Genomic DNA, 22,264 nt, shown 5'->3' on the forward strand with positions numbered 1-22,264 from the left:
TAATCTCACTTAAATCCAAATGAATAATTCGCTTAATATCTTAAAAACCACATTTAGTGCATGTACTTAAAGGGGTTTATCTGGCCAGATGTTCAGAGCGCAGCTTGTCAAGATGCAAAGAGTTTAAAAATAGCGTATGGCCGAATGAAACACCCATGATTCATGTCGGAGCTTGTGTAATATTCAAAATCATTTTTAAAATTAACCAAATATGGCGATAGCCCCAAATCGAGTTCCCCCCAAAAACATGATGATTCATTGGCCTTAGCATTTCTCAAAAGAAGTCACCGCTGGCGTCTTCAAGATATATTTATTCATTCTTCTGAGCTTTGGCGTCACCTGCTGACCCGCCTACTGTGTTTATTATACGATCCGATTATAAATAGCCATTCATTTCTATGCCCATCAAACTGTTTTCACTCTCGTTTCTGGCCATGGTCTATGACAGATGAAAGGGTTACTTTATTCGAGCTTCCATTTGCTAATTTGAATCTAAAATCAAACCCATTTTAACTTCTTTTATATACTAGTATCTAGTAGTCTTCCTTTAGGCCCAGCTAAGCCCTGATTATTAAGATCTAATCTAGCTAGTCAAAGCTCATTGAGCTGGCCATTTGGGTATTCCAATGTTCAATCTACGTTTTTATCTGCGTGGTGACAGAAATGTAAACAAAATCAACATATTCCAAGTCCAAATGTCGTAATTTTGTGGCATAAAGCTTATATCTATGTAGGTACATATATATATATATATGATACATATAGACCTATGACGCGATGACGTGATAGTTGGCATCGACTGAGGGAATTTCGCGGCGGCGATTAGCCGCACTCCCCATGACATAATTACCCAAAACGGAGCAATATGAGTGGTGAGATGATAGGCCCCTCCATATGGACATGTTTCGTATGGAAACTGCTAACGGGTTGCCGCTTGTAGGTGCACAGCAAGAAAATTAGATGGCTCAAGTGGGTTGTTGTTATGGCTTAAATATATATTTAAGCAGAAATGAATACTAGCAAAGTGATTAAAAGAAAAGTCAACGAAAATCATGGCTTTAAACTTGCAATATTTTCTAAGAAATATTCTGAAACTCCAAATGTTTCCCTGTGTAGATTTTCTTTACCCCCCCAAGTGCAGTCCAATTATTGGCCTAATCGAATTGCAATCGAGCATGGAATTGATCTATTTCCAATTATACATATCGATTGCCTGTAATGTGAACTACTATTTAGTTTATCAAGCTTGACTGACTTTCATAAGTTCCATGTTCCATGGATTGAACATATGTAGCAGCTTTTGAAAAGAATGATTAATTAATTAATTGAAAGATCATTTAAATACAAATCATTATGCTAACAATAAGTTATGAATACAATCATATCCATGCAGCATAGCTCAATATCAACATCGTATTGTTTATTTTAAGGAGCTTTTTGTTTATTTATCGCATATTTGCCTCAACTAATTTATGTTGAATAGCCCCTCATAACTCAGGTGCTCTGAAAAGTGGGGAATTTTCATGTCCCAGACACATATCGTAATTCTCAACGCCCGCCAGCTGCCCACTTCGTGGTTTTCGATCAGGTCTGGTCGGCTTTGGCTTTGGCTTTGGTTGTGTTAAAAATGCAGTTGAAGTTGGAATTTCTTCTGGACTGCATCGTGAATCATCCTGCCACTGGCACTTTCACTTTTAGAGAAAAGGTAACCAGTTTTTCTCATCGTCGTAGTAGTTCTTTTGAAAGCGAGAGTGAAGCCCGCCTTAATGACCACGAATCATGTGTGGGTTAATGCTCGACGAACACAGATTAGTTTCTTATATCAGCATGATAGTAATGATGATGACTATTCTATTCATAATCAACTTTTAATATTGAAGATTACTTTTTACGGTATAACACCGCGTATAAGTAATAAAGGCTTTCAGTGATATTACAATGGGAACTTAAAAGTTCTAAAATTTAAAGATACTGAAAGAAGATACTTAAAAGAAACCCAATCCCTAGGCCATCAGTGGCCACATGATGTATCCCATCGGCCAACTGAACGTTTAATTCAAGTTGAAGGCTTCGCTGCGGCTAAACAAACGCACCTTGGCTGCCAATTTCGGCGTTAATTGTTTTTGTTTTTGTCATGTTTTATCAACTTTGTTGTCTCTGTGGTATTTACCTTGCACAGCCGCAGCTTTTCGACACCCACAGAAATAAGGGAAAAAACGCACACAGAAAAATACGAAATGAAGACTGAGACGGAGGCCTAGACGCCACACGTGGGTCGCCAATGCCCCGTGGTGAAAGTTCAAGGCTGTTTCGGTTTCGGTTTCGGAGCTTTGCAACAGGTAAACACGAGGCATAAACAGAATGGGTTTACCTACCTGGCAGATGTGCATGAATATCATAGGTTTTATGTGTTTAATTAATGGAATTTCGAAGCTTGCGCTGCCAGCGATAGGATGCGATTGCATCACACCGCCGCCTTACCATCTTAGGCACAAAACCAGCCAAGCGAGCTCCTCTCCTCCTGGCCAGGTACCAGGAGCCAGGGATTAATATCAGGTGCCGCCAAGTGAAGTTTTCCCATCGATTTTAGGCGCCACACCTTACGTGTGGAAACATTTTGTGGGTTGTCATACTACTTTCGAAATACAGCCCATCCTAACTACGTCTGGTTTTTAGCCAGTTTTTTTCCTATGCATATAGGATATACCATTGAAGAGCTAAGATAGATCTTTGAAGTTTTTAACCACCGAAACTTCCGTTATTATTGAATATTTGAAATCTTTTATGTTTCTGCTATAGAGGTTTGACTGTATTACAAAAACCAAGGCTCGTGGGCTGCGGAATGAGCAGCAATTTGTCTGCTGGCACTACTGATACCGCTGCGATGTTGTTGCCTCGTTGCATGCAGCATGCCATGTCCACGTCTACGTATGCATGAATGTGTGTGTATGTATATGTATCACTTCTTACATGACGTGGGCGGCGGCATTTCCTCGATGCGGTGCACCCAACCCCGATTGCAAACCCGGAAAATGTTAAAGAAACTGCAGCACGAACCACACCACGCCGTTATGATTGAGTAATTACGGCTGAAAATCGAGAAAACTGCCAAGTTCAAAAGCTTTTTCGCTGGCTTGCTTCATCGCTATAATTTTAATTGGTGTATATGCTTCAATCACTTTTGGGCTTAAACGTACAAAGTCTGTCTATATGTACATACATTATGATAGCGCTAGGCTGATTTAGACATGGCGACTAACAGCAGTGCTTAATGCGTAATCCGTAATGCGTATTCCGTAATGCGTAATCCGTAATGCATATTCCGTAATGCGTAATCCGTAATGCTTATAGCTATGCGAGTCGTAGAAAACAATGGTTAGGGTTATCGGTTAGAACGAGAGGCAAATGTAACATGCGCTGCCCTCGGGCAATCGAGCGAAGCTGTCGCATCTTGGAAGATATATCTGTATTTTGACTTTGTATCCGTATCTTGACTTGCGTATTTGGCCTGAGAGTTGCGCTTGAGGCCCCAGCTTCTGTTAGTTGCTGGCGGCGGTCGCCGATGCAGGCGTCTCCTGCTTGAAGATCACGCCTGTGATCTCGCCATCCTTCTGAATCACACAGCGCCTGCAGAAGATATACAGAGAATTGATTAATACACTGCCAGAGAGATGATAAAACAAATTTGCCACTTGTTCTTACTCTATGACCAGTATGTTTGAAATGAAAAACAGAACACATGCTTATTTTAGGTCATAACTCCTGGCAACTTGTACCAATGGCTCTCCAAAACCATTTCCATATCTTTATCTTCTAAATACTTGGAATTCCACAACTTACTTGTTGCCGCTGTACAGGCAAATTGTTGCCGGAACCGTGGTGTTCGGCTCCAGTTTGGCCACCTGTTCGGAAATGGCCATTCCGATGCCGGACACGTTTGGATCAATGTCGCCCTTGGCTGAAAGAGTCCCAAACAACATTATGGCAATCGATTTATCAGACTAAATCCCAGATACTTACTGCCAAGACACAATCCCTGACGATTCGCCAGCAAAGCTCCCACGGTGTCTTGTCGCGCGGCGCTGCAAAGAGGGTTTATTAGTTATTTTCAAAAATCTGTACAGTGCTCGAAGGCATCCTTACATTTCTCCCAAGACCTTCTCCAGTTGCTGCTCCATGGACAAGGCTTTTAATTAAGAACTCCAAGGGTAGTGAAAAAAACAAAGCAAGAAAAGAATCAAAACAATGACTAGTGTGACCGGTCGCGTAAAACATCATGAAGCCAAACCGCCCGGCATATTACCACCACAAAAATACCAGATACAGTGGGCAAAATTTGAAGAGAATCACTCAAATTCAAAATATTCAATTTTAACGGAAGGAACTGAAATATTATTGAAGCGAAAGCTTTACTCTCACAATCATATTCTGATAATCTGTAAATATGTACTGTATGCCAGATTTCAGTAAGAAAACGCCCTCTTCTGTTATCAGTAATTGTATGCACATAATGTGTAACGTTTATTCATAGCATTTTACATAAAGTATATTTCAAATAAAGGGGGTTAAGACGAACCACAGGAAACAAAATACTTCACAATCGCCAACTTCAATTATGCGCCTTTCATTTATTTATACCGATTTAAGCAGCGTTTGGAGTGCATAAATTTAATTTTATTAATTGGATTTTGTAATATATATATATTTTTTCGAATTACTTGCTCTGAGAAGCTGTTCGCGCTATAAGTATCCAAAGTTCGAAACATATAAAAAATAATCTTTAACATGCTGCTGCTATTGAATCAATCGTGTGTTGCATCAAATCGCCCCGGAAAAAATAATGGATTTCTAGGTATATTTTATGTACTACTTAGGTGGGCGAGGCCAGAGGCTTGGCCTACACGATCTCGTACTTCTCTACGAACAGAATAGATTCGCTGGAATACTTAACCGCCGTCTCGCTATCCACCTGCACAACATCCTGGGCAACAACGCCCGCGTACGGCGTTTTCGAGACGAAGGACACCTGCAAGGGGAAGAAGTCGCCTGGAATGGAGGCGCTGCAGCTGAACTCCATGGAGCCCGACTTGTTGGCAGCATCGATGATGGGAATGTGCCACTGCAGCACATGCTTGCGTGAATCGTAGTTGTAGGTGCCGTCGTATTCGGCTACTGAGGGCTGCACATTCATTCTGAAAAGTAGCGAAAGAAATGAGAAATGTCTTAAGGATTTTTACAAATAATATACTTACGGCAAGGGAATGACAATGGCAACGTCCTGCAGCTCCAGCTGCTGTGCCTCCAGTTCGTACTCGATGTTCACATCGCAGCCACCCTCTCCATTATCTGACGGCCAGCAGTTGACTGGAAAAAGAGTAAGAAGCACCAGCACGTAAGTGAGAGAGAGGCAATGAGTGTTTCAAGGGAAACTTACTGGTCAGTGGAATGGCCGACTCGTCCTGCGAGACGAAACGCCACTTAAGCACACCGACGTCGGTGTTGAGAGGGAACGGCTTGCCCAGGTTCTTTAGCCCAATGGTGGTGCGCGACTTGAAAAGCTCTTTGTCTACGTTGGGATGTGTCTGCAGCTGCAGGCCCTGTGTGTGATTGGGGGACAGCTTTAGCAAGATCCGACCGTAGGCCTCGTCCGTAATGCGCAGCGTTAATAGACCCGAGTTCTCGAACTGCTGGACGCCACCATCGCGTCCAAGACGCACCACCAGCTTATCCTCAATCTTGAGGTGCACACTGGATTGAGAGATTCCGCATTACATAAACTCTTGACAAATACCATACAGATACAAACCTCTCTTTGTGAATATCCGCTGAGATGGCAGCCTTGGCTGCTGCACTAGCGCTGGCAGCAGCACTTGAGCCTCCAGTTGGGGCCGCCGGAGCTAGATTGGCAATCTTCTCACCCTCACTCTTCAACTGATCCACAAAACTGTCAACATCCTTAGACTTGCCACCTAATTTGAGGGCATTACGCGAAGTTGGTTTACTGCTGATGAAATTTCCACAATTAACTGGGAGACCAAATGAAACTCAATATGAATAGAGAACTTACACAGCCGTCTTGGATTTGGTGTCCACGTCGATTGAAGTAATCCCGATGGTGGCACTGGAGCCGCCAGAGCTGCTGCTCACACCACTACTACCGAAACTGTCAGAGCTGAAGCCGCCACTGCGACCACCAATACTGCCTAGAGAGGGACCGCCCCGTTTGCTGGCTTCCATACGCTGGCGCTGCAACTCCTTGGCCTTTTCCCGCATCTTCTGCCGCGCCTCTCGTTCCTGTGTCTGTCGCACGGCCTGGTAGACCTTCTCCTCATGTGAGTCCATTTCCACAAAGGTCTTGATTTGGGCCAAATTGACGCTTTCCCTGTAGCCCAGAGCCACGATCTCGTCGAAGGCGAAGATCAGGTTAAAGGCGTTCTCCACGATCTCTTTCTCGTCTAGCGAATGACTGTACTCTGGGATCTGTAAGGATTTGGTACAAATTAGCTATGCGATTTCTTCGCCACGAGTCCAGAGCTTACCACTTTCGAAAAGAGGCGCAGCGTCTCCAGATCCTCCAGAATGTTGCTGGCCTTTGTGGTAATGAGCAACATGTAAAGCTTCTCCATAGGCTGGTAGACGTAGCGCACGGAGTCTGTCTCCACGTAGGTGTGCTGCTTGCCAGCGGTCATGAGCTTAGGGAAGGCGGCTAGCAATCCCTCGATGCGTGCCTTCGTCATCTCCACGAACTGACGTGACAGAATCACTATGCGTATACGTTATGCATTAATTACATCTTTCTATGTAAAAGGATATGCAAGTCACTCACCTTTGCCATTCTTCGTGCAGACTGCCGCAGCAATGAGGACCTGCAAGTCGGATAGATTAAACGATAATTCCGGAATACAATACCCCGATAAGCCCCAAATTCGCCGACGTGTATGTGTATGTGTAGGTCGGGGCTCTTACCATTTTGCAGCTGCGTTTCACGTTTTTGTCCCGGGCAAATACTTCACGGATCGGATGCGGACGGCGCAGGATGGACTGCTGCTACGGATCGGATTTGCTGGTCGCTAGAAAAGTTGTTTTTCAATCAATGCGCGTAGCTGACGTGTTCGGTTCTGCGACAAAATGTTTACGGTGGCTCTGTGTGAGTGTGAACTGATGTGACCAGAGCCTCTGCGGAAATTGACCGTATATTCGCCACCGTTGAGCCAGAGAAACGGTTTAGATATACCCTACAACTTATTAATTTACACGTTTTCGTTAAACATTAATATGATTTAAGTTTATTGTGGAGCAGTTTAAATATTAAGTCATTTATAGACCAATTGTTGTTTTTATTGTTATCTATTTCTTTATGTCTAGTTAGCTCATGTTAACGTATGGTGGTATGAAAGAAACATTTTAGTTTCCTATGTTTATTTCTTATATGAATGTATATTAATGTGTTTTATACCCAGTAGAGTAGAGTTTTTCTTTTTTCATTTTATTGTTCTTTTTAACATTTAATTTCATAAAAACGAATAAACAAAATATCCGTCACTTTTATGATTACAGGGTGCAATGCTCTCTCATTTTCCAACACCGCCACCGGAAGCCGGCTGTATAAAATGGAATTATACAATACTGTCTTTTGAGTGCCCGTTAAATTTAAATGGAAACCTTGTTTCTTGGTATGTAACAACATAAACTAGAAGATAGAATATTTTAAACAAAATAAACACGTCTATAAATATATTCAAGTCTTCACACAATCTTAAAGGTTGTTATATACAAAAATATTTAAAATAATTTTAGACAAATTTGTATGCTAATCATTAAGGACCATCGTTTCCACCTGAGTGGCGATCGACGCCGCGTTCTCTCCCGTTCCTTTATTTTTCTGCTTGGCGTACTCTACGCTTAAAATACGCATGACCTGGTCGGCTTTCATGTTGTCTTGCTTGTACTTCTGGAAGTTATCCTTGACAAACTTAGCGAATCCCTTTGCCTCGCCGACCGGTGTGCACACGGTGTTTCCTTGCTTGTCCTTTTTATTAAGGAACAGGGTGATGGGCCCACGACAGATACTACACCGTATTTTCTCCACCTTGCGTGACCGTGAGTGAGCATGCGAACTGAAGTGCAAAAAAATGATTCTCATATAAATATCCTTATTAAGGGTAAGATTCCTTTGAAAACTTACGCAATGTTGCAACTAAGACACTTATATGTATACTTGAAATCGATGTTATAGTTATGGCATACTCCTATCTTTGGCAGATCGGGGAACATATCATTTGCTCGTTGAGCCCACATCTTCCATTCCCGTCCGTGTCCACTAGCTTTATTGAAAATCCATGCCGCAGCATGACACATTTCATGTATCAAAGTGCAACGTAGGCGATCCGCTGTGGTCAGCACTTTGAGGCTCAGTTCTATCGCGCTCATGTACTTGGTACCTCTGCAAATGAAACAGTAAATTGGTTTAAGTGTTTTCAAAGATGATAACTTTGGCTATCGGGTTGTAACTTCACTTACTGGCGCTTATTGCTGCATCGCCCGGCTGTATTGCGCAGCAATTTTGACCAGGTTATGGGCACATCTAATTCAGAGTTAAACACCTTGGTGTTATACAACTGAAATAGATGGTGGGCCAGCTGCTCCTTCTTCTTGGCAAAGTTCTCACGATAGAAAATAGCTTCTTTGTCCGCACAATCCCGGCTCACTTGCGCCTCAAGAGATTTTAGGAAGCCGCATCTACCGCCATTAATAATTGGTGCGAGCTCGATCTGCTTTTTGGGCTTGCGGATAATAGATCTCGGTGTGGCGGTGGTTTTGGGTCGGGCAGGGGCTTTGCTTGGCGCCGTTTGAGGAGTGAGCAATTTGAGAATTGGGCTTTGCATTGGTGTAACCTGAACTTCTTGCACAATGCCCAACTTCTTTTTTACTTCTTGAAGACGCTTATGGACTGGGGTTCCTGGCATGTAGTCGCTCTCCAATTCATCCAGCATGTCCAGGTCCAATGCCTTGTCTACTATTGCTATAGCCTCGTTTTCGTCTTCGAAACCAGCGTTCGGTGTAAAGAGTTGGCGACGAGTGGTGGCTTGGGGTGCAGGTGTTGAAGGGAGTTTCTTTTTAATGTTGGCACGGCAAGATCGTAGTATGTCGTCCAAACGTCGGTGGAGTTTGGGTGCTAATAAAAGCAAACAAATGTCATGATTATGTCAATAAAATCAATGCCTCATAGATCTTACACTGCGAATCTTCATCGGGATTGCTGATCACCTCCACTTCGTCCTTTGTCAAGTCTAGGTATGTAATCTCGCCGCCCTTATGATTGTCCGAATTGCTGGTGCTGTCACTGTCATTATCGCTGTATGTTGCATCCGCATCCTCGTCGTCAGAGGCATCTGTACCGCTGTCGGAGTCTATAAGCTTCCGCCAGCGATCCTCGTCCACATGATTGGTGCGTGGGCGTGTCACTGGATTTTGGCTCCGTGGACGCCTCTCCGTCTGGACAGCTCGCATAGGTGGCAATCGAGTGGAATTTAAAGGAGTCTGAGTTGTACGCAGAGCTCGAGTAACTGCAGATTGAAGTGCGTGTTATTGAAGATTTCAAGATATTTGGATTTAATTTCTTACATAGGCTGAAATCCCCAAGGACACTTTCGTCTGGCCTAACGGGTGGAGGACGCGGTTTGTTCTTTTTAGCGGTAGTTGCCGCCGTGGGAATATTCCTGGGCCTTAGGGGAGCTGTCTTACCGCCACTGCCACTGGAGCGCTTAAGAGTGCGGATCACGTCCGGCGTTTGCCAAGACTTGCCATACAATTGATTCAGCAACTTCTCGGCGTGAGTGAGAAACTGCTCATCCTCGGAAGCATCGCCCGTGGACAGCATAGATCTTTGGTGAAGGGATTTCTGAGGATCCTGCTGCTGATGTTCTTGGTGCTGCACCTCCTCTGAACTAGGCAGGGACTTCGTGGCCCTGGGAGAAGGGTACTGTTCTTCGTCGTCCTCACTTGACTCCATTGTTGGAATACTGATCTTGATGTTGATCTTAGCTGAGATATTAATACTGCTTACTTGAATGGGTCCAAGCTCATCCTCGCCCGATATAGAGGAACCTGAACTGCGTTTTTGCGGCGTGGGCTCGCCCTCGCTGCAAGTTTCCGGTATTTCAATGGAATCCGTTGGAACAGGCTGTTCTTCATGGATCGTAGAATTATGGCTACAAGAGTTATCGGAACATAGAGTGTTGATTTCTGTGTCATTGTCTGCCAGTCGCTTGCTACTGTTACTGGGCTCCCAATCATCTGATCCCAAGGTATTAGCTTGCGTTTCGTCATCCGCTAGACGCTTGCTACTGTCCAAGCGAGTGACATTTGTCGAGCAGATGGTATCTACTTGCGTCTCGTCGTCAGCCAGTCGTTTACTGCTGTCAATCGGTCTGGTAACCGGTGGCTTCCAGTCGTCGTCGGTGAAGGACATTGATTCAGTTTCGGCCTCGGCTAGCCGAGACTGTCGTTTGGTAAATGAGGAAGGGGATAATGTTGGGGGGCCATTCCGCTCAATCTCATGTCGCTCAATGGATACATCGCGCAGAAAGGCCTGTATGCGCTGCACTTTATCGGTTGTGAGCATAGGCGGTGGTATGACCTCTTGATCAGCATCGGTCACGGTTATCCTATCGCTAACTGCCATGCTATCGGGAGGAACGGGTTCATTTTCGTCCTCGCTGGAATCTGATATAGTAATGCAGGAGGCGTCGTCATCGTCATCGTCGCCGATATCGTTCTCTTCCGTGGTAGAAGAAATACAAATGGAGACCTCCGGATTAGATGGCTGCTGTTGCTCCGTAGTCTGCATTGTCAAATTGCTAATGGCTGCGGACAGATGTTCAACATCGCCCACATCCTGGCTGCAGCCATCGGCGCTCAGCTGCAGGGCGTCCATATAATCGGACCCATTGAGATCTGAATGCGTAACCTCCGAATTTTCTCCAGCAGACGGACCCATATTTCCGCGCATGGCTTCCTGTTGACCTTTTCCCCGAAGATTTCTTATCTCTTGCTGTTCCTTGGGCACAAAGGATACCTGTTGTCGTTTTTTATGAGAGGATAGCGTCAAATTGGCAAATTTTTGATTAAAGGGAACTTTTACTTTGCTCGGATCGACCGCATTGAAGAGCCTATACTTGTGATCCGCCATTTTAGTGGCGTCGTTAGTAAAATTACGGTAAAACTTATCTTTTTGAATATGCTTTAAACAAATTCGTATTCGTTTGTATTTAGTGCGCGTCTGTTTACTATGATCGTTATATATCGTTATCGTTATCGTATCCGTCCGTTTCGATAAAAAGGAAATAGCTACAGCTAGTTAAACTTCAAGTAAATAAGGTAATTAATATGGATTATAAACCAATCCATTTATTGTACATTTTTGCATTAATCTTTTAACGTTTTCCTCACTACGGAAAAGGGTTTTTTAAGTTAATCGGTTGCTGAAATGCAGCACTTCCCACCTTAGCTGTGAAAAAGCTATATTTGGTGATAAAATGTCTATCAATGCATCACTTCCTAAAAACATAAACAAAGCAGAGCCCCTTTAAAGTTTAACATCTTATACGTATATAGATTATTACCAAACACGATACCCAACCCAAGATAATCAATGGCAGGTGTATCATCGGCCCGCGAGTCGCTCTCCCACGCGATGAACAACCGCTTTCTTCCCAACCTGGAGTACTTGCTGCAGGGGTCCATTCTCGATTCCGCCGTGGAGCACTTGATGCACAGGTCGGCGGCTAAACCCTCACGTTGATCAGTTTAAACCAATTCATATGCCATCACACAGACTCAAGGGACTATGCGACAATGTGGACACTTCGCCGGAGCCCTTTCATGACCTGGAAGTGTGCATGAGCCTTCGACAGCCTAACGCCAACCAGCCGGTGCTGCTTCGTGTTCGTCGTGCCCTTGGTCGCGATGCTCCATTTCAAATGCGCTACTTGGGCAATCCCGAGGTGGACCAGCGACGTCCCACACTGGTGCGTAGTTGCATGGACTGCGCGTGCACCAACGGAATCTTGGAGTTCCTCACTGAGATGGGTTTCCGCTTGGAGTTCGAGTACATAGCAAAAGGTAACAAGGATTTATTTATTTATTTAGAGAACACATTCCAACAAAAGAAATTATTTTAGGCTATATGTTCCGTAAAGGACGAATGAAAATTACCGTTTCCAAGCTCATAAAAATTGTGCCCGGCAAACAGCAGGACATGGCAAACGAGCCAATCTCGCAAAGTTACATAGTGGAACTATCCGTGGTGGCGCCAACGGGGCAAGAAAACGTTGGCGAGGAGATGCGGGTATTCGCAGAACAACTAAAGCCGCTAGTGCAGCTCGAGAAGATCGACTACAAGCGGTTAGGCGGCATGCCTTAGTTTGTAATAAAGATGGACAGATATTTCGTCAACAGTAATTTAATGGCTTAAGAATAAGAAAATAATAAAAAAAAACATACACAAAAAGGAATGGAGAAGGAATAGTTACAATACCAAAACAGAAACATATCTCAAATTCAACCTTAGATACCACAGAAGTATTTAATTGCTTATAATACAAAAGTAAACATATACAGTTTAGTTAATCCTTGAAGGCTTCGTTAAGGGCCGCCAAATTGCGATCGCTGACATGGCCCTGGAGATCGCTGCGACCCATCAGCGAAATGACCATTTTGACGGTACTCCAAATAGACTCGGACATCTGATTCTGGCCACTACTTGTGGCCGCCATAGCCGCATTCGGCAAGTCCCGGACAGCTGTAGTGTGAGCCTGCATTGTTAGTGCAGTCAGCAGATGCTCCACAGCTTCCTTGTAGGCCTTCAGGTTCATACAACAGACGCCTACGTTATAGCGTACCCGGATAAATCCCGGTTGGAGCTGAAGCGCCTGCTGGTAGGCTTCCACAGCCTCCACAGAGCGCGAACCATTTGCTAAGCTGGCGCCCAAACGGTTCCATGTCTTAGCATTCTGCGGATTAACCTGCAGGGCCGACTGATAGCAGTCTACCGCCTTGTCAAACTCGCCGGAGAGATTGTAGAGTACGCCAAGGGCCTCCTGAACGTCGGCATCCACCTCCGCTGGGTTCTCCCGCACCGCCTCTAAGTAGATCTGTTGCAGATCACGCAGTTTACTAGGACCAATCAGAGATGAGGCCAGCGAAGTGCCCTCGATCTGGAGTTCCGGATAAGAGTCGGCCAGGTGCTTGTATCTGGGATGCACTGCCAGCCAGCTGGACAACATACGTACGGCGTTGTTCTGTAAGCCCTCATTGGTGTAACAGACTGCAAGTGCCATCAGGACCTGCTGGTTGTCCGGCTGCAGCTCATAAGCCCGTTTAAGAGCCGCTATGCCCTGGGGATCCATTTCGTTTTCGGCCTGCGAAGTGCCCAGCAATTGCCAGACTTCTGCGCGCTCCGGCTGTTTCTTAGCAGCCACCTCGAAACAGAGGACTGCACTGGGTATATCGCCCTTCGCCAGATACTCCTTACCCTTCTCGAATGCGTTTTCCAGCTCGGACATGGGGTTCTCTTCGGCAAACTCGTACTCCTTGTAGGCATCCATATTGTCGTTGTACTCCGACAGCCACGGATGCTCATTCTCATCGGCGAGCTTCTGCCACTCGTCCTGCAGGCGCTGCCAAAACTTTTCGTTGAAGTTAGAGGCTGTCTGCTCTTTCTGCTCGGCACTTCGTTGGTAGTCGCTGATCCAATCGTCCAGCGACTCACCCTGCGGCGCCTGTGGGAGGTTATCTGTGGAGATGGCCTCCATGGCCGAGTCGAAGAAAGGGTCCTGCTGATTTCCGGACGTAATGGCCATTAAGGGTTGCCGCGGTAACGGCCGGAAATTTTGGCTGCTGATAAGGGGCTCGTCGAAGAACTCCTGGGCGTGCTGCAGGTCCTGTTGCTGCGCCTGCATGTGGATCATCTTGTTGGGTAGGGCAGGTGCCAGACCTCGAGCAAAGTCCTGACCCCACTGATCCGCTTGCTGAATGTGCATCTGCTGTTGTGGTTTACCCGCATGAATGTTTATGTCCCGCATCTCCTGAAGCAGAGTATCCATTTGAAAGGACTGCGGCGGAGCGGCCACCTGACCTAGAAACTCGTTAATCAACTGGTCCTCGGGACGTGTACCCCGCTCAAACTGCCGTTGCGCGAAACCCTCATCCTTGTGGGCCACATCGCGGGTAAATTGGCCGCCAAGTTGCATCAGCGGATTCACGCCGCCACAGTCACCCTCGACCAGTGGGCGGAACGACATGGTGCTCGATCTGGAGGATGCTACGTAACTGGCGTAACCGGCGATAAGAGTAGCCCAATTCAAGTCCACAACAAAGGTCCAAATGTCCACAAAGATTACCAGTGCATCGATTGCCAATCGATGTTTTTACCGATATTTATTGTTATCGGTTATCAGTCTAAGGGCATTCCAGAAGTGATTTAAATATAATCCACCTTACAAATTTAAATTGTGGTTTATGCCTTTTATTTGCTGAAATAGTCACATGCAAAAAACATGTATGGAAGTGTATCTATGAGATAAAAACTATAGCAAAACGCTTGCCAAGTTCAAATATAAATCCAATCCCCATAAATTCCCGTCTGCGTCATGGACTACGATCTGTTCCATTCAGATGATGATGAGGAGATCCTGACCGCTTTCACCCAGGCTACCCAGAAGATGCAGCGGGAAGCCCACAATGGGCAAATGGACGAAGGCGATGTCGAAGAGGAAGACACGGACGAGGGACTGGACTTCCTGCCGGAGTTCTGCTGCAGCGGTCGGGACTCACTGAAGACCCAATTTTCGAGTGAGGGTTTTTTAAAGAATGGCTTCGCCCAACTGGATCCACCTCACTGTCAGTTGGAGAATCTATGCTTCGACTTTTCCCATGGACAATTGTCAGTTGCCGCGGTCCGGAATTACCTGTATTGGGAGGCCTGGTCAGTACCAACATTCTTTCCTAACTCCAAGCCCTAACTCTTCTCACATTCCCAGCAAAAATGTGCAGAAACTATTTGGGGCCGTGGAGGGTCAACAGCAATTGCAGACCCCATCTGCCTCCATGAATTCCGGTTGGTTTCGCGTGCGTCAGGAGGTTAGCCATATCTACCACCTGTTGCTGACCTTGCGGGAGAGCTGCAGCGAGCTGCAACCCGAAGCATTAAAGTTTCTTCAGGACCTTCGCCAATTGCTTAACAATCTGCTGGATGCGGATGCTTGGAAGGTTTTGTATTTTGCGGAACATAGCAAAGGAAACGAGTGTCAAGCACCGGCCTACCACTTGTACCATGGAATCCTAGAGTGGCGTTTCTTAGATCTACACATACTGTATACCTCTGGGGATGATCAAGGCTTTCTCGGGCAGCTGGAGCGCACGCTGGATGATCTGATCGTGTGTGCCAGTCAACACTACCGTGGCAGACATCGTCCGGAGCTGATCCATGTATCGCCGTTTATGTGTCGCTGCACAAAAGAAATGTGGTTTCTTCTGAAGAATCTAATTCCAAAATGGCTCGGTGATAGGGATCTGGACTTTTGGATACTTTTTCACAAGGCAATGCAGAGGCACAAGACAAACTACTTTCAGGGTAGATAGATAACAGATCTTGTAACTTTATTTTTTAAATCATACCTTATCTTTTTCTCAAGGCGAGAACAATGGAGTTTCCTTGGCATACCATGAGTTCTATTCCTGGTTACGACTTGGCCTGGCTCGTTTAGGAGAATTCAACTGCGAGGGTCTGTACCAGCCGGATGATAAACTCACCACTCCACCTGGTAGCTTTCAAACCGCCAATTTGCTTAAGCAATTCCTGACCTGTCAGCCTGATGAGCAGCAGCGACGTGTGTATCTTACGTTACTCTCTCCTCTACAACTTCAACTCGGCCAGCCAGATACAGATGTGTTATGTCAGTTGTGGGAGTACTTTCATCGATCCCTGAATTGCAACTTTAGTGCGGGAAGTGAACTGGATCAGCTGCCCCTCACCTGTCCCAATGGAGCTGCTTACGTAGAGCGTTACAGCAAACTGCTGGCCAAATCCCAACTAGAAGATCTGAATCTCAGCAGCTTTACCGTGTACGTCTGGATGCTGGGTAGGACCCTAAAGCTGTTGCCATTGCAGGGTCGAAGTAACCAACGACAAAAGCTGCTTGGTCGAATCTTCAGCAAATTCAGTGCCGCGAAACTGTTAGCTCTGAATGAGCCGGGAATTCACCATGTAATCGAACTGTTTTTGTGCCTACTACTCTGTCACGAGGATTTAAACGACTTGGCTACCAAGCTTCGCGAAATGCTGCTCTGCTTGGCCCTGGATAAGCTGCCTCCGGTGAGGAGAGTTCTTGTGGCCAAAGGTCATATGGCTGTGCTCCTCCTGCATGCCCAGCATCGTCTGTCCATGGACGACTATGTGGCAAAGCTGGTGAACCAATTGGCTACCATTCGGAATGACACTGAGGTGGGAGCCATCTATGTGAACAGTATGCAGGCAATTTTTGATCTAGCGGATGACTTTAACCGCGGAGAGCAGCAGCTTCTGGGGCCCTGGCTAACGCACTACGTGGAAAAGAGTGGTCAGGCAGCGCAGGATCGTGTTTGGCAGGCCCTGTACCACCTAATCCAGCGTCTTGACGAACCAAGAGCTGTGACAGGCAATGCTGGTGGCATGAAGGAGGCACTCCAGCAACATATTCTGCCACTTCTGAGAACACAATATGTAAGTGGCCATAGCTCATGGCTCCCGAAGCTGGCAGCCAACTTTGTTGCTCTGGAGAAAGACGGGGACAAACTGCTCCTCGGTCTCCTACAGGGACCAGAACCTATTAATATGGCCGCCTCGGCTCAGTTAATGCTTCATGTATTGAAAGACAACGGACGGCTTACAAGCTCCACGATCCTCCAGGTTTGGGTAAAGTCTCTAGTTCTTCTTAACGCGCAGCATGAGTCTGTACTGGCTTTAACGCACCACGTCACACATTTAGATGAGTTCCGACAGCTAGGCATTGATCCAGCTTCTTTGGAAGATGGCCGTGAGCCACTCTGTGCGTTTTTCGGAGCTTTGGGAAGACGAGCGCAGCAGGAGGAAGCTGCGGCACACGTCCGGATGCAGTTAAGCCACAAACTGCATGCATATGTTAACCACTTTGAGCTTTGGTTGCCGCCGGATCGACTGCGATCGGAACTCGGATCCCGATTCTACAGCTTCCTGGCAATCGTCATCTACAACTGCCCAACTCTGGCGTACGTACGCTCCAAGCCCAGCTGTTTTTTCCACCTAGCCATGGTTCGTTTTCTACTCACCACGCAACTACAGGCAGGAGTGCCGCCTGAGGGTCGCCTACCCCAGATGGTACATAAGATTTTCCCTGTGTTGCTGCAAGGGATTGGTCGTCTGCCCTACCGCTCGGACACTTACATAGCCAAAACACTGGAGCAACTAGTACAGCACTGGACGCCGCACTTTAGCTTTTCACCCAACGCCAAACTGGTGGCTCGTCCGTATGCCACACTCCTTCAAGCTGATGTAGATGGAGTCTTGGCACAGTTCGTTCTTCACCTTCTGGTTAGCCAGTTTCTTGTAGTTCACCGACGAAAAGCGGGCCAGCATGCGGGTTTGGTTATCACTATCATGCATCAACTGATCGAAGGCACGGGTAAGGAGCAGGAACATCAGCTGCTGACCATTGTGCGCGGGGTGCACATCCCTCTACTTGAGCACGTGATGTTCGTGGACGAACTGGACCTTAGTCGCAGTCAGGTGTTTGGACTCTATGGTGTGCTAGTATCCCACGAGGCATTCAAGCGCTCACAGGCCGTCAAGGATATCTGCTCCAATGACTTACAAACTCTGGCCGAGAAGCACTTGGCTCATTGCACCTACTTTTACTTTCAAATGCTGATAAAGCTGGCAGAACTGGCACCGAATCTAGTAGCTCCACTCTTGCCTTTTGTAACGAGCAAGGCAAAACAGGTGGAGCAAAAGCGCGGCGCTGGCGAGGATGTGGGAATACGCAAATGCTTGCAGCGACTTCAGAAGGTGTTAAGCTAGGTTTGGTTTTTCCTTTTAAGAGTAGTTTTAGATGAGACCCGTAATCCTTCTATAGATTGTAGATTTTAATTGTAGTCATTAACAAATATATTAATATTGTTTTCATAGACATTATTTTCCACATTGGCGAATCTATCGCTATCGAATCATTAGATGAGTTTTTCTTCCTAATAGAGTTTATAGATAATACTTCTCGAAACATTCAGCTTTCTATAAAAGATTTATTATTTCTGTGGAAGTCTTAAAGATCCTCTTCCTTTGGAGCTTTAAAGTGCGACAATAATTTACATGTAGATTTATACAGTTACTCGATCTCAGCTTACAGATTTACTTTTAAGGCTTGGCAATAAATACACTAAGATTGCTTCTCATCCAGGCAGTTCGGTGGGCAGGTAACTAAACCACGTTTTTGACGTCGCGCGGAATACGATTAGTTAGCAGTGGGGCGGGCATGAAGCCGGAGTCGCCTAGGTACTTGATAGAGACGTTGCCCGACGGGCTGATGGTCAGCCAGGTGATGGAGGCGTGGTTGATGTTAATGCGCAACCAGCCCTCAGCTGGGAATTGCAGGGCGCGACAAACGAAGTACCGGATTACATTGCCATGGCCTACGATCAGGGTATAGCTCTCCTTATCTTGGTCGGGATATGCGCGATGGAAGTAACGCCGGAACGCGGCCTCTATGCGCGATCCGTCGCGAAGGAACTGCTGCAGGGAAATGAAAGCCGGAAATGAAATGGTATTCGCACTGGATTGACCCTTTGACTTACAGATGCCTCCGGCTTCCAGTGACCCACTGGCGGCTGGGGTGGAATGGGTGCTCCCTCACGCAGGAAGGCACAGTTAACCACCTTATCCTTATCAAAATCAATCTGCTTGAGAATGATATCCGACGTCTCCTGAGCCCGCACCATTGTGGAAGCTATCACTTTGTCCCACTTAATGCCAAGTTCGCATAGCCGTTTCCCAGTGAACTCCGCCTGTTTACGGCCGCGCTCCGTGAGATGATGCGTTTCATCGGAGTCGCCTACGTCCAGATACTCACCGTGCCGCACCAGAATGATGTGGCGCGGTTTCTTAGCCTTGGCCTTCTCCAACTCTGCGTTGTAACGATTCTCCTCTTCAGGTTGGCTGTTCCGCAAAGGACGTACCAGGGCTCGCGGCTCTCGGCAGTCCCAGTTGGTATCCCAAAGGGCCCATGGATCCACCGGCTTTTCACTGTGCGTCCACGAGTTCTGCACCGCCGTATGTGGGTTGCGTAAACTCTGCAAGTAGTAAGCTGCCAATCCAGCTCCAGTGCCGCACACAAAGCTAGTCAACTTTCGCATCTTCAACAGAATGTGTTACGGTTTTATCTTATTTTCTTTATTTTGATTTATTTTATCGCTGAAAAAGAATTGCAGTATTTAAATACTGAGTTTTAGGTATTTGTATAAAGACAAGTATACCATGCAACGGTGTTGCGGTCTTGAATATGGCGGTTAAAGTGCACTTTTAAATAATATATGTATGTACTTATTGTACACATCAATACATGAATATATTGATGATTTCTAGTGGTATTATCTCATTGTTGTCGTTAGGCAAAAAGTACTCTTATTAATATCCATCGATATGTATCTCTAAAGTAGTGGACCAAATAAATACTGAATAAAATTAGCAGAGCAGACACTCCTTAAAAACAATCGAAACGACGGCGATGTGGCAACGCCATTGCGTGAAAAATTGCAATTTTTTTCATTTCACACATACAGACGAGAAACACACGCCAGCAGCGCAACGAAGAACCAAAAAAAGGCCGCAAGAAAACGCCCAATAAAGCCGAGGGTTACGAAAAAGTATATCTGAAGGATACGGGTGACCAGAATCGCCGACGAGGAAGCCACAGCGACGACATTCCAGCGGAGCAGCAAGAAGAGGCGGGGGCAAGAAGAAGAGGAAGAAGCCGATTCGAAGTTTATCAATTATGAATTTCCTGGGTTTCGGCCAGTCAGCGGACATTGAGATAGTATTCGATGGAGCTGAGCACAAGACAGCGGAGGTCAAAGGGGAGGATGGCAAAGTGGAGAAGATGCTGCTCTTCTACGATGGAGAGACCGTTTCCGGCAAGGTGCGTCTTGGTCAGCAGTGGGGGGAGTTTCCCCTAATCATTACCACAGATAAACCCATATCCACCCCTTTTTACCCAGGTGAACGTTACCCTTAAGAAGCCGGGCAGCAAGCTGGAGCACCAGGGCATCAAGATTGAGTTCATTGGTCAGATCGAGCTGTACTACGACCGGGGTAACCACCACGAGTTCAAGTGTTTAGCAAAGGCGCTGGCCCGCCCTGGCGATCTCATCCAGAACAACAGCTATCCATTCGATTTCCCAAACGTGGAGAAGCAATTCGAGGTGTATGCCGGAACGAACGTGCGGCTGCGATATTTCCTGCGAGCCACTATCGTCCGCCGGATCAGTGACATTACCAAGGAGGTAGATATCGCCGTGCACACACTGTGCAGCTACCCGGAGATGAACAACCCCATTAAAATGGAGGTGGGCATCGAGGACTGCTTGCACATTGAATTCGAGTACAACAAGAGCAAATATCACTTGCGGGATACGATTATCGGCAAGATATACTTCCTGCTGGTGCGCATCAAGATTAAGCACATGGAGATCGCTATCATAAAGCGGGAGAGCGCGGGCACAGGTCCGACGATGTTCAACGACAACGAGACGATCGCCAAGTACGAAATCATGGATGGTGCTCCCGTTAAGGGCGAGAGCATACCCATTCGGGTATTCCTCGCCGGCTATAATCTCACGCCCACTATGCGGGATATTAACAAAAAGTTCTCGGTGAAGTATTTCCTCAATCTAGTGCTAATGGACACCGAGGACCGGCGCTACTTCAAACAGCAGGAGATTACGCTTTGGCGCAAGGCGGACATTCCGCGCTATCATGGAGCCCAACAGCAACAGCAGCATCAACAGCACCAACACGTTCCCCTGCACGCGCCGCCGCACCTAGTAAGCGGTCCGGCCGCTCCCACGGTGGCGCACTCGCTAATCAGCTCTAGCACGGACAGCGGGGAGACCGGTGGAGCTCCGGCAGCACCGGGCACTGAAGGATCCGAGTCCAAGATGGGACTATTTACCAGGGAGAGCCCGAACCAGGAGTTCAGCCAGCAGCAACTGGACTCGCCGCCGCTGACACCCACGCCCGTTGCCGTTTCAGTTCCAGTTTCCACACCAGCGTCATCTGCTCCAGAACCGGCTCCTGAAAGGGGCATGGGCGATGGAGCCGCAGCGGCCACCACAAGTGCCTCGCCCGTTGCCATGCTGTCCAGTTCGCCGCCGCCATTGCTGCCAGCATCACCGCTATCTCGTTCCGATGGCGATTCGTCGGAGCAGGTGCTCCAGCCTGAAGATGACGCCGGAGATGTAGTTCAGACCACGGCGAAAAAGAGCAGTGTAACGCCACTGGCCACCGATTGAGTGGGAAGCTTGAGAGGATCTTCAAAAGGGCATATGTATCAGCAAAAACGGCAGGCGGAACTATTACGCATATAAACGTATACAGCAGGAGGAGACCAGAGGATGAGCAGCAAAAAATATGCATATATCTATTTTTTTAAAGTTAATTTAAAATTGTTACAAATGTTTTATTGAGGTTATGCGCATCATTTACCAAAAGCAAGCAAAACGTAAAATGATAGTAACGAAAAAACAAAACGAAACTTAGGACAAATGAGAAGAGGCGACCTCGTAGCTATAACCAATCTCTAGGCGTTTCCATTGGTATTATTGCTAAAGAAAATAGGAAGGAGATGGCAACGGATTCGGATCCGCACCCAAACCCCAATACAAGTCCTCAACCTCAAACACTAGTTAAACCCCCTAGTATTCCGATGACCATTCCCTAACTCTGGGGCGTTTGGAAAATATGATTTTTCAATTTGAAAAATGTTGAAATTGCTTTCTAAAAGTGAAAAACCCTGAAATTGAAATCAAATTGTGCATTAAACTAAACCTACTCCAATACAGATAACAGCAACAAGACAAAACACCCATTAATAATAAAGTTTTAGTCTATAGCATATTAACGAATCAAATCGATGCTGGGAAGGTTCTGATTTTGACGATAAATTAGAAAAATCGGAAATGGAAGCCATGAAACAAGTTA

The 22,264-nt window shown here is 46.3% G+C and overlaps 8 protein-coding genes across 11 annotated transcripts; 3 read left to right on the forward strand and 5 right to left on the reverse strand.

Annotated features, from left to right (window-relative positions):
- Positions 1-3,130: 3,130 nt before the first annotated feature.
- Positions 3,131-4,278, reverse strand: LOC108104396. Its single transcript, XM_017210435.2, has 4 exons — positions 4,144-4,278; positions 4,021-4,082; positions 3,841-3,958; positions 3,131-3,627 (listed from the first exon to the last, which is right to left on the reverse strand). The coding sequence occupies exons 1-4, from the start codon at positions 4,176-4,178 to the stop codon at positions 3,540-3,542; spliced, it is 303 nt and encodes a 100-aa protein (XP_017065924.1). The 5' UTR covers positions 4,179-4,278; the 3' UTR covers positions 3,131-3,539.
- A 204-nt stretch (positions 4,279-4,482) lies between these two features.
- LOC108104388 (coatomer subunit delta) lies at positions 4,483-7,166 on the reverse strand. Of its 2 annotated transcripts, none has more exons than XM_017210427.1 (8): positions 6,967-7,166; positions 6,827-6,866; positions 6,540-6,763; positions 6,068-6,480; positions 5,807-6,001; positions 5,435-5,748; positions 5,253-5,364; positions 4,483-5,192 (listed from the first exon to the last, which is right to left on the reverse strand). In XM_017210427.1, the coding sequence occupies exons 1-8, from the start codon at positions 6,967-6,969 to the stop codon at positions 4,898-4,900; spliced, it is 1,596 nt and encodes a 531-aa protein (XP_017065916.1). In that variant the 5' UTR covers positions 6,970-7,166; the 3' UTR covers positions 4,483-4,897. The 2 variants fall into 2 exon arrangements, with proteins under 2 accessions (XP_017065916.1, XP_017065914.1); XM_017210425.1 differs by having other exon boundaries at positions 5,807-6,004.
- A 555-nt stretch (positions 7,167-7,721) lies between these two features.
- Positions 7,722-11,280, reverse strand: LOC108104387. 2 transcript variants are annotated; one of them, XM_017210424.2, is made up of 6 exons: positions 11,144-11,280; positions 9,625-11,077; positions 9,237-9,566; positions 8,521-9,175; positions 8,186-8,443; positions 7,722-8,117 (listed from the first exon to the last, which is right to left on the reverse strand). In XM_017210424.2, exons 1-6 carry the CDS (start codon positions 11,189-11,191, stop codon positions 7,811-7,813), a joined length of 3,051 nt encoding a protein of 1,016 aa, XP_017065913.1. In that variant the 5' UTR covers positions 11,192-11,280; the 3' UTR covers positions 7,722-7,810. The 2 variants fall into 2 exon arrangements, with proteins under 2 accessions (XP_017065913.1, XP_017065912.1); XM_017210423.2 differs by having other exon boundaries at positions 9,625-11,280.
- A 42-nt stretch (positions 11,281-11,322) lies between these two features.
- LOC108104393 (mediator of RNA polymerase II transcription subunit 18) lies at positions 11,323-12,515 on the forward strand. Its single transcript, XM_017210433.1, has 4 exons — positions 11,323-11,379; positions 11,617-11,778; positions 11,837-12,123; positions 12,183-12,515. The coding sequence occupies exons 2-4, from the start codon at positions 11,654-11,656 to the stop codon at positions 12,422-12,424; spliced, it is 654 nt and encodes a 217-aa protein (XP_017065922.1). The 5' UTR covers positions 11,323-11,379; positions 11,617-11,653; the 3' UTR covers positions 12,425-12,515.
- Positions 12,516-12,567: 52 nt separating this feature from the next.
- LOC108104391 (peroxisomal targeting signal 1 receptor) lies at positions 12,568-14,406 on the reverse strand. The gene has a single exon (XM_017210430.2). The coding sequence runs from the start codon at positions 14,301-14,303 to the stop codon at positions 12,627-12,629; it is 1,677 nt and encodes a 558-aa protein (XP_017065919.1). The 5' UTR covers positions 14,304-14,406; the 3' UTR covers positions 12,568-12,626.
- Positions 14,407-14,448: 42 nt separating this feature from the next.
- LOC108104385 (protein MMS22-like) lies at positions 14,449-18,201 on the forward strand. Its single transcript, XM_017210422.2, has 3 exons — positions 14,449-14,986; positions 15,042-15,634; positions 15,696-18,201. Exons 1-3 carry the CDS (start codon positions 14,652-14,654, stop codon positions 18,092-18,094), a joined length of 3,327 nt encoding a protein of 1,108 aa, XP_017065911.1. The 5' UTR covers positions 14,449-14,651; the 3' UTR covers positions 18,095-18,201.
- A 94-nt stretch (positions 18,202-18,295) lies between these two features.
- LOC108104392 (serine/threonine-protein phosphatase Pgam5, mitochondrial) lies at positions 18,296-19,728 on the reverse strand. 2 transcript variants are annotated; one of them, XM_017210431.1, is made up of 3 exons: positions 19,543-19,728; positions 18,865-19,480; positions 18,296-18,802 (listed from the first exon to the last, which is right to left on the reverse strand). In XM_017210431.1, the coding sequence occupies exons 2-3, from the start codon at positions 19,420-19,422 to the stop codon at positions 18,491-18,493; spliced, it is 870 nt and encodes a 289-aa protein (XP_017065920.1). In that variant the 5' UTR covers positions 19,423-19,480; positions 19,543-19,728; the 3' UTR covers positions 18,296-18,490. The 2 variants fall into 2 exon arrangements, with proteins under 2 accessions (XP_017065920.1, XP_017065921.1); XM_017210432.1 differs by lacking the exon at positions 19,543-19,728 and having other exon boundaries at positions 18,296-18,799; positions 18,865-19,519.
- Positions 19,729-19,794: 66 nt separating this feature from the next.
- Positions 19,795-22,178, forward strand: LOC108104390 (vacuolar protein sorting-associated protein 26). The gene is made up of 2 exons (XM_017210429.2): positions 19,795-20,204; positions 20,284-22,178. The coding sequence occupies exons 1-2, from the start codon at positions 20,061-20,063 to the stop codon at positions 21,574-21,576; spliced, it is 1,437 nt and encodes a 478-aa protein (XP_017065918.1). The 5' UTR covers positions 19,795-20,060; the 3' UTR covers positions 21,577-22,178.
- The last annotated feature ends 86 nt before the right edge of the window (positions 22,179-22,264 follow it).

The sequence above is a fragment of the Drosophila eugracilis genome, unplaced genomic scaffold (assembly GCF_018153835.1).
Source record: "Drosophila eugracilis isolate 14026-0451.02 unplaced genomic scaffold, ASM1815383v1 contig_2167, whole genome shotgun sequence".
Lineage (NCBI taxonomy): Eukaryota > Metazoa > Arthropoda > Insecta > Diptera > Drosophilidae > Drosophila > Drosophila eugracilis.

Coding starts and splice junctions, on each gene's coding strand:
- LOC108104392 (XM_017210431.1), bottom strand. CDS start 19,422: ATGCGAAAGTTGACTAGCTTTGTGTGCGGCACTGGAGCTGGATTGGCA. Junction 18,803..18,864: donor ACTGGAAGCCGGAGGCATCT/GTAAGTCAAAGG, acceptor ATTTCCCTGCAG/CAGTTCCTTCGCGACGGATC.
- LOC108104391 (XM_017210430.2), bottom strand. CDS start 14,303: ATGTCGTTCCGCCCACTGGTCGAGGGTGACTGTGGCGGCGTGAATCCG.
- LOC108104385 (XM_017210422.2), top strand. CDS start 14,652: ATGGACTACGATCTGTTCCATTCAGATGATGATGAGGAGATCCTGACC. Junction 14,987..15,041: donor TACCTGTATTGGGAGGCCTG/GTCAGTACCAAC, acceptor TCACATTCCCAG/CAAAAATGTGCAGAAACTAT. Junction 15,635..15,695: donor CAAGACAAACTACTTTCAGG/GTAGATAGATAA, acceptor CTTTTTCTCAAG/GCGAGAACAATGGAGTTTCC.
- LOC108104387 (XM_017210423.2), bottom strand. CDS start 11,191: ATGGCGGATCACAAGTATAGGCTCTTCAATGCGGTCGATCCGAGCAAA. Junction 9,176..9,236: donor TCCCGATGAAGATTCGCAGT/GTAAGATCTATG, acceptor TGCTTTTATTAG/CACCCAAACTCCACCGACGT. Junction 8,444..8,520: donor CGATGCAGCAATAAGCGCCA/GTAAGTGAAGTT, acceptor TTTCATTTGCAG/AGGTACCAAGTACATGAGCG.
- LOC108104396 (XM_017210435.2), bottom strand. CDS start 4,178: ATGGAGCAGCAACTGGAGAAGGTCTTGGGAGAAAT. Junction 3,959..4,020: donor TCAGGGATTGTGTCTTGGCA/GTAAGTATCTGG, acceptor GGACTCTTTCAG/CCAAGGGCGACATTGATCCA. Junction 3,628..3,840: donor TGCCTGTACAGCGGCAACAA/GTAAGTTGTGGA, acceptor TATCTTCTGCAG/GCGCTGTGTGATTCAGAAGG.
- LOC108104390 (XM_017210429.2), top strand. CDS start 20,061: ATGAATTTCCTGGGTTTCGGCCAGTCAGCGGACATTGAGATAGTATTC. Junction 20,205..20,283: donor GAGAGACCGTTTCCGGCAAG/GTGCGTCTTGGT, acceptor CTTTTTACCCAG/GTGAACGTTACCCTTAAGAA.
- LOC108104388 (XM_017210425.1), bottom strand. Junction 6,005..6,067: donor ACCAAATCCAAGACGGCTGT/GTAAGTTCTCTA, acceptor AAATTTCATCAG/CAGTAAACCAACTTCGCGTA. Junction 5,193..5,252: donor GCCATTGTCATTCCCTTGCC/GTAAGTATATTA, acceptor GCTACTTTTCAG/AATGAATGTGCAGCCCTCAG.
- LOC108104393 (XM_017210433.1), top strand. CDS start 11,654: ATGGCAGGTGTATCATCGGCCCGCGAGTCGCTCTCCCACGCGATGAAC. Junction 11,779..11,836: donor GTGGAGCACTTGATGCACAG/GTCGGCGGCTAA, acceptor GCCATCACACAG/ACTCAAGGGACTATGCGACA. Junction 12,124..12,182: donor GTTCGAGTACATAGCAAAAG/GTAACAAGGATT, acceptor AAATTATTTTAG/GCTATATGTTCCGTAAAGGA.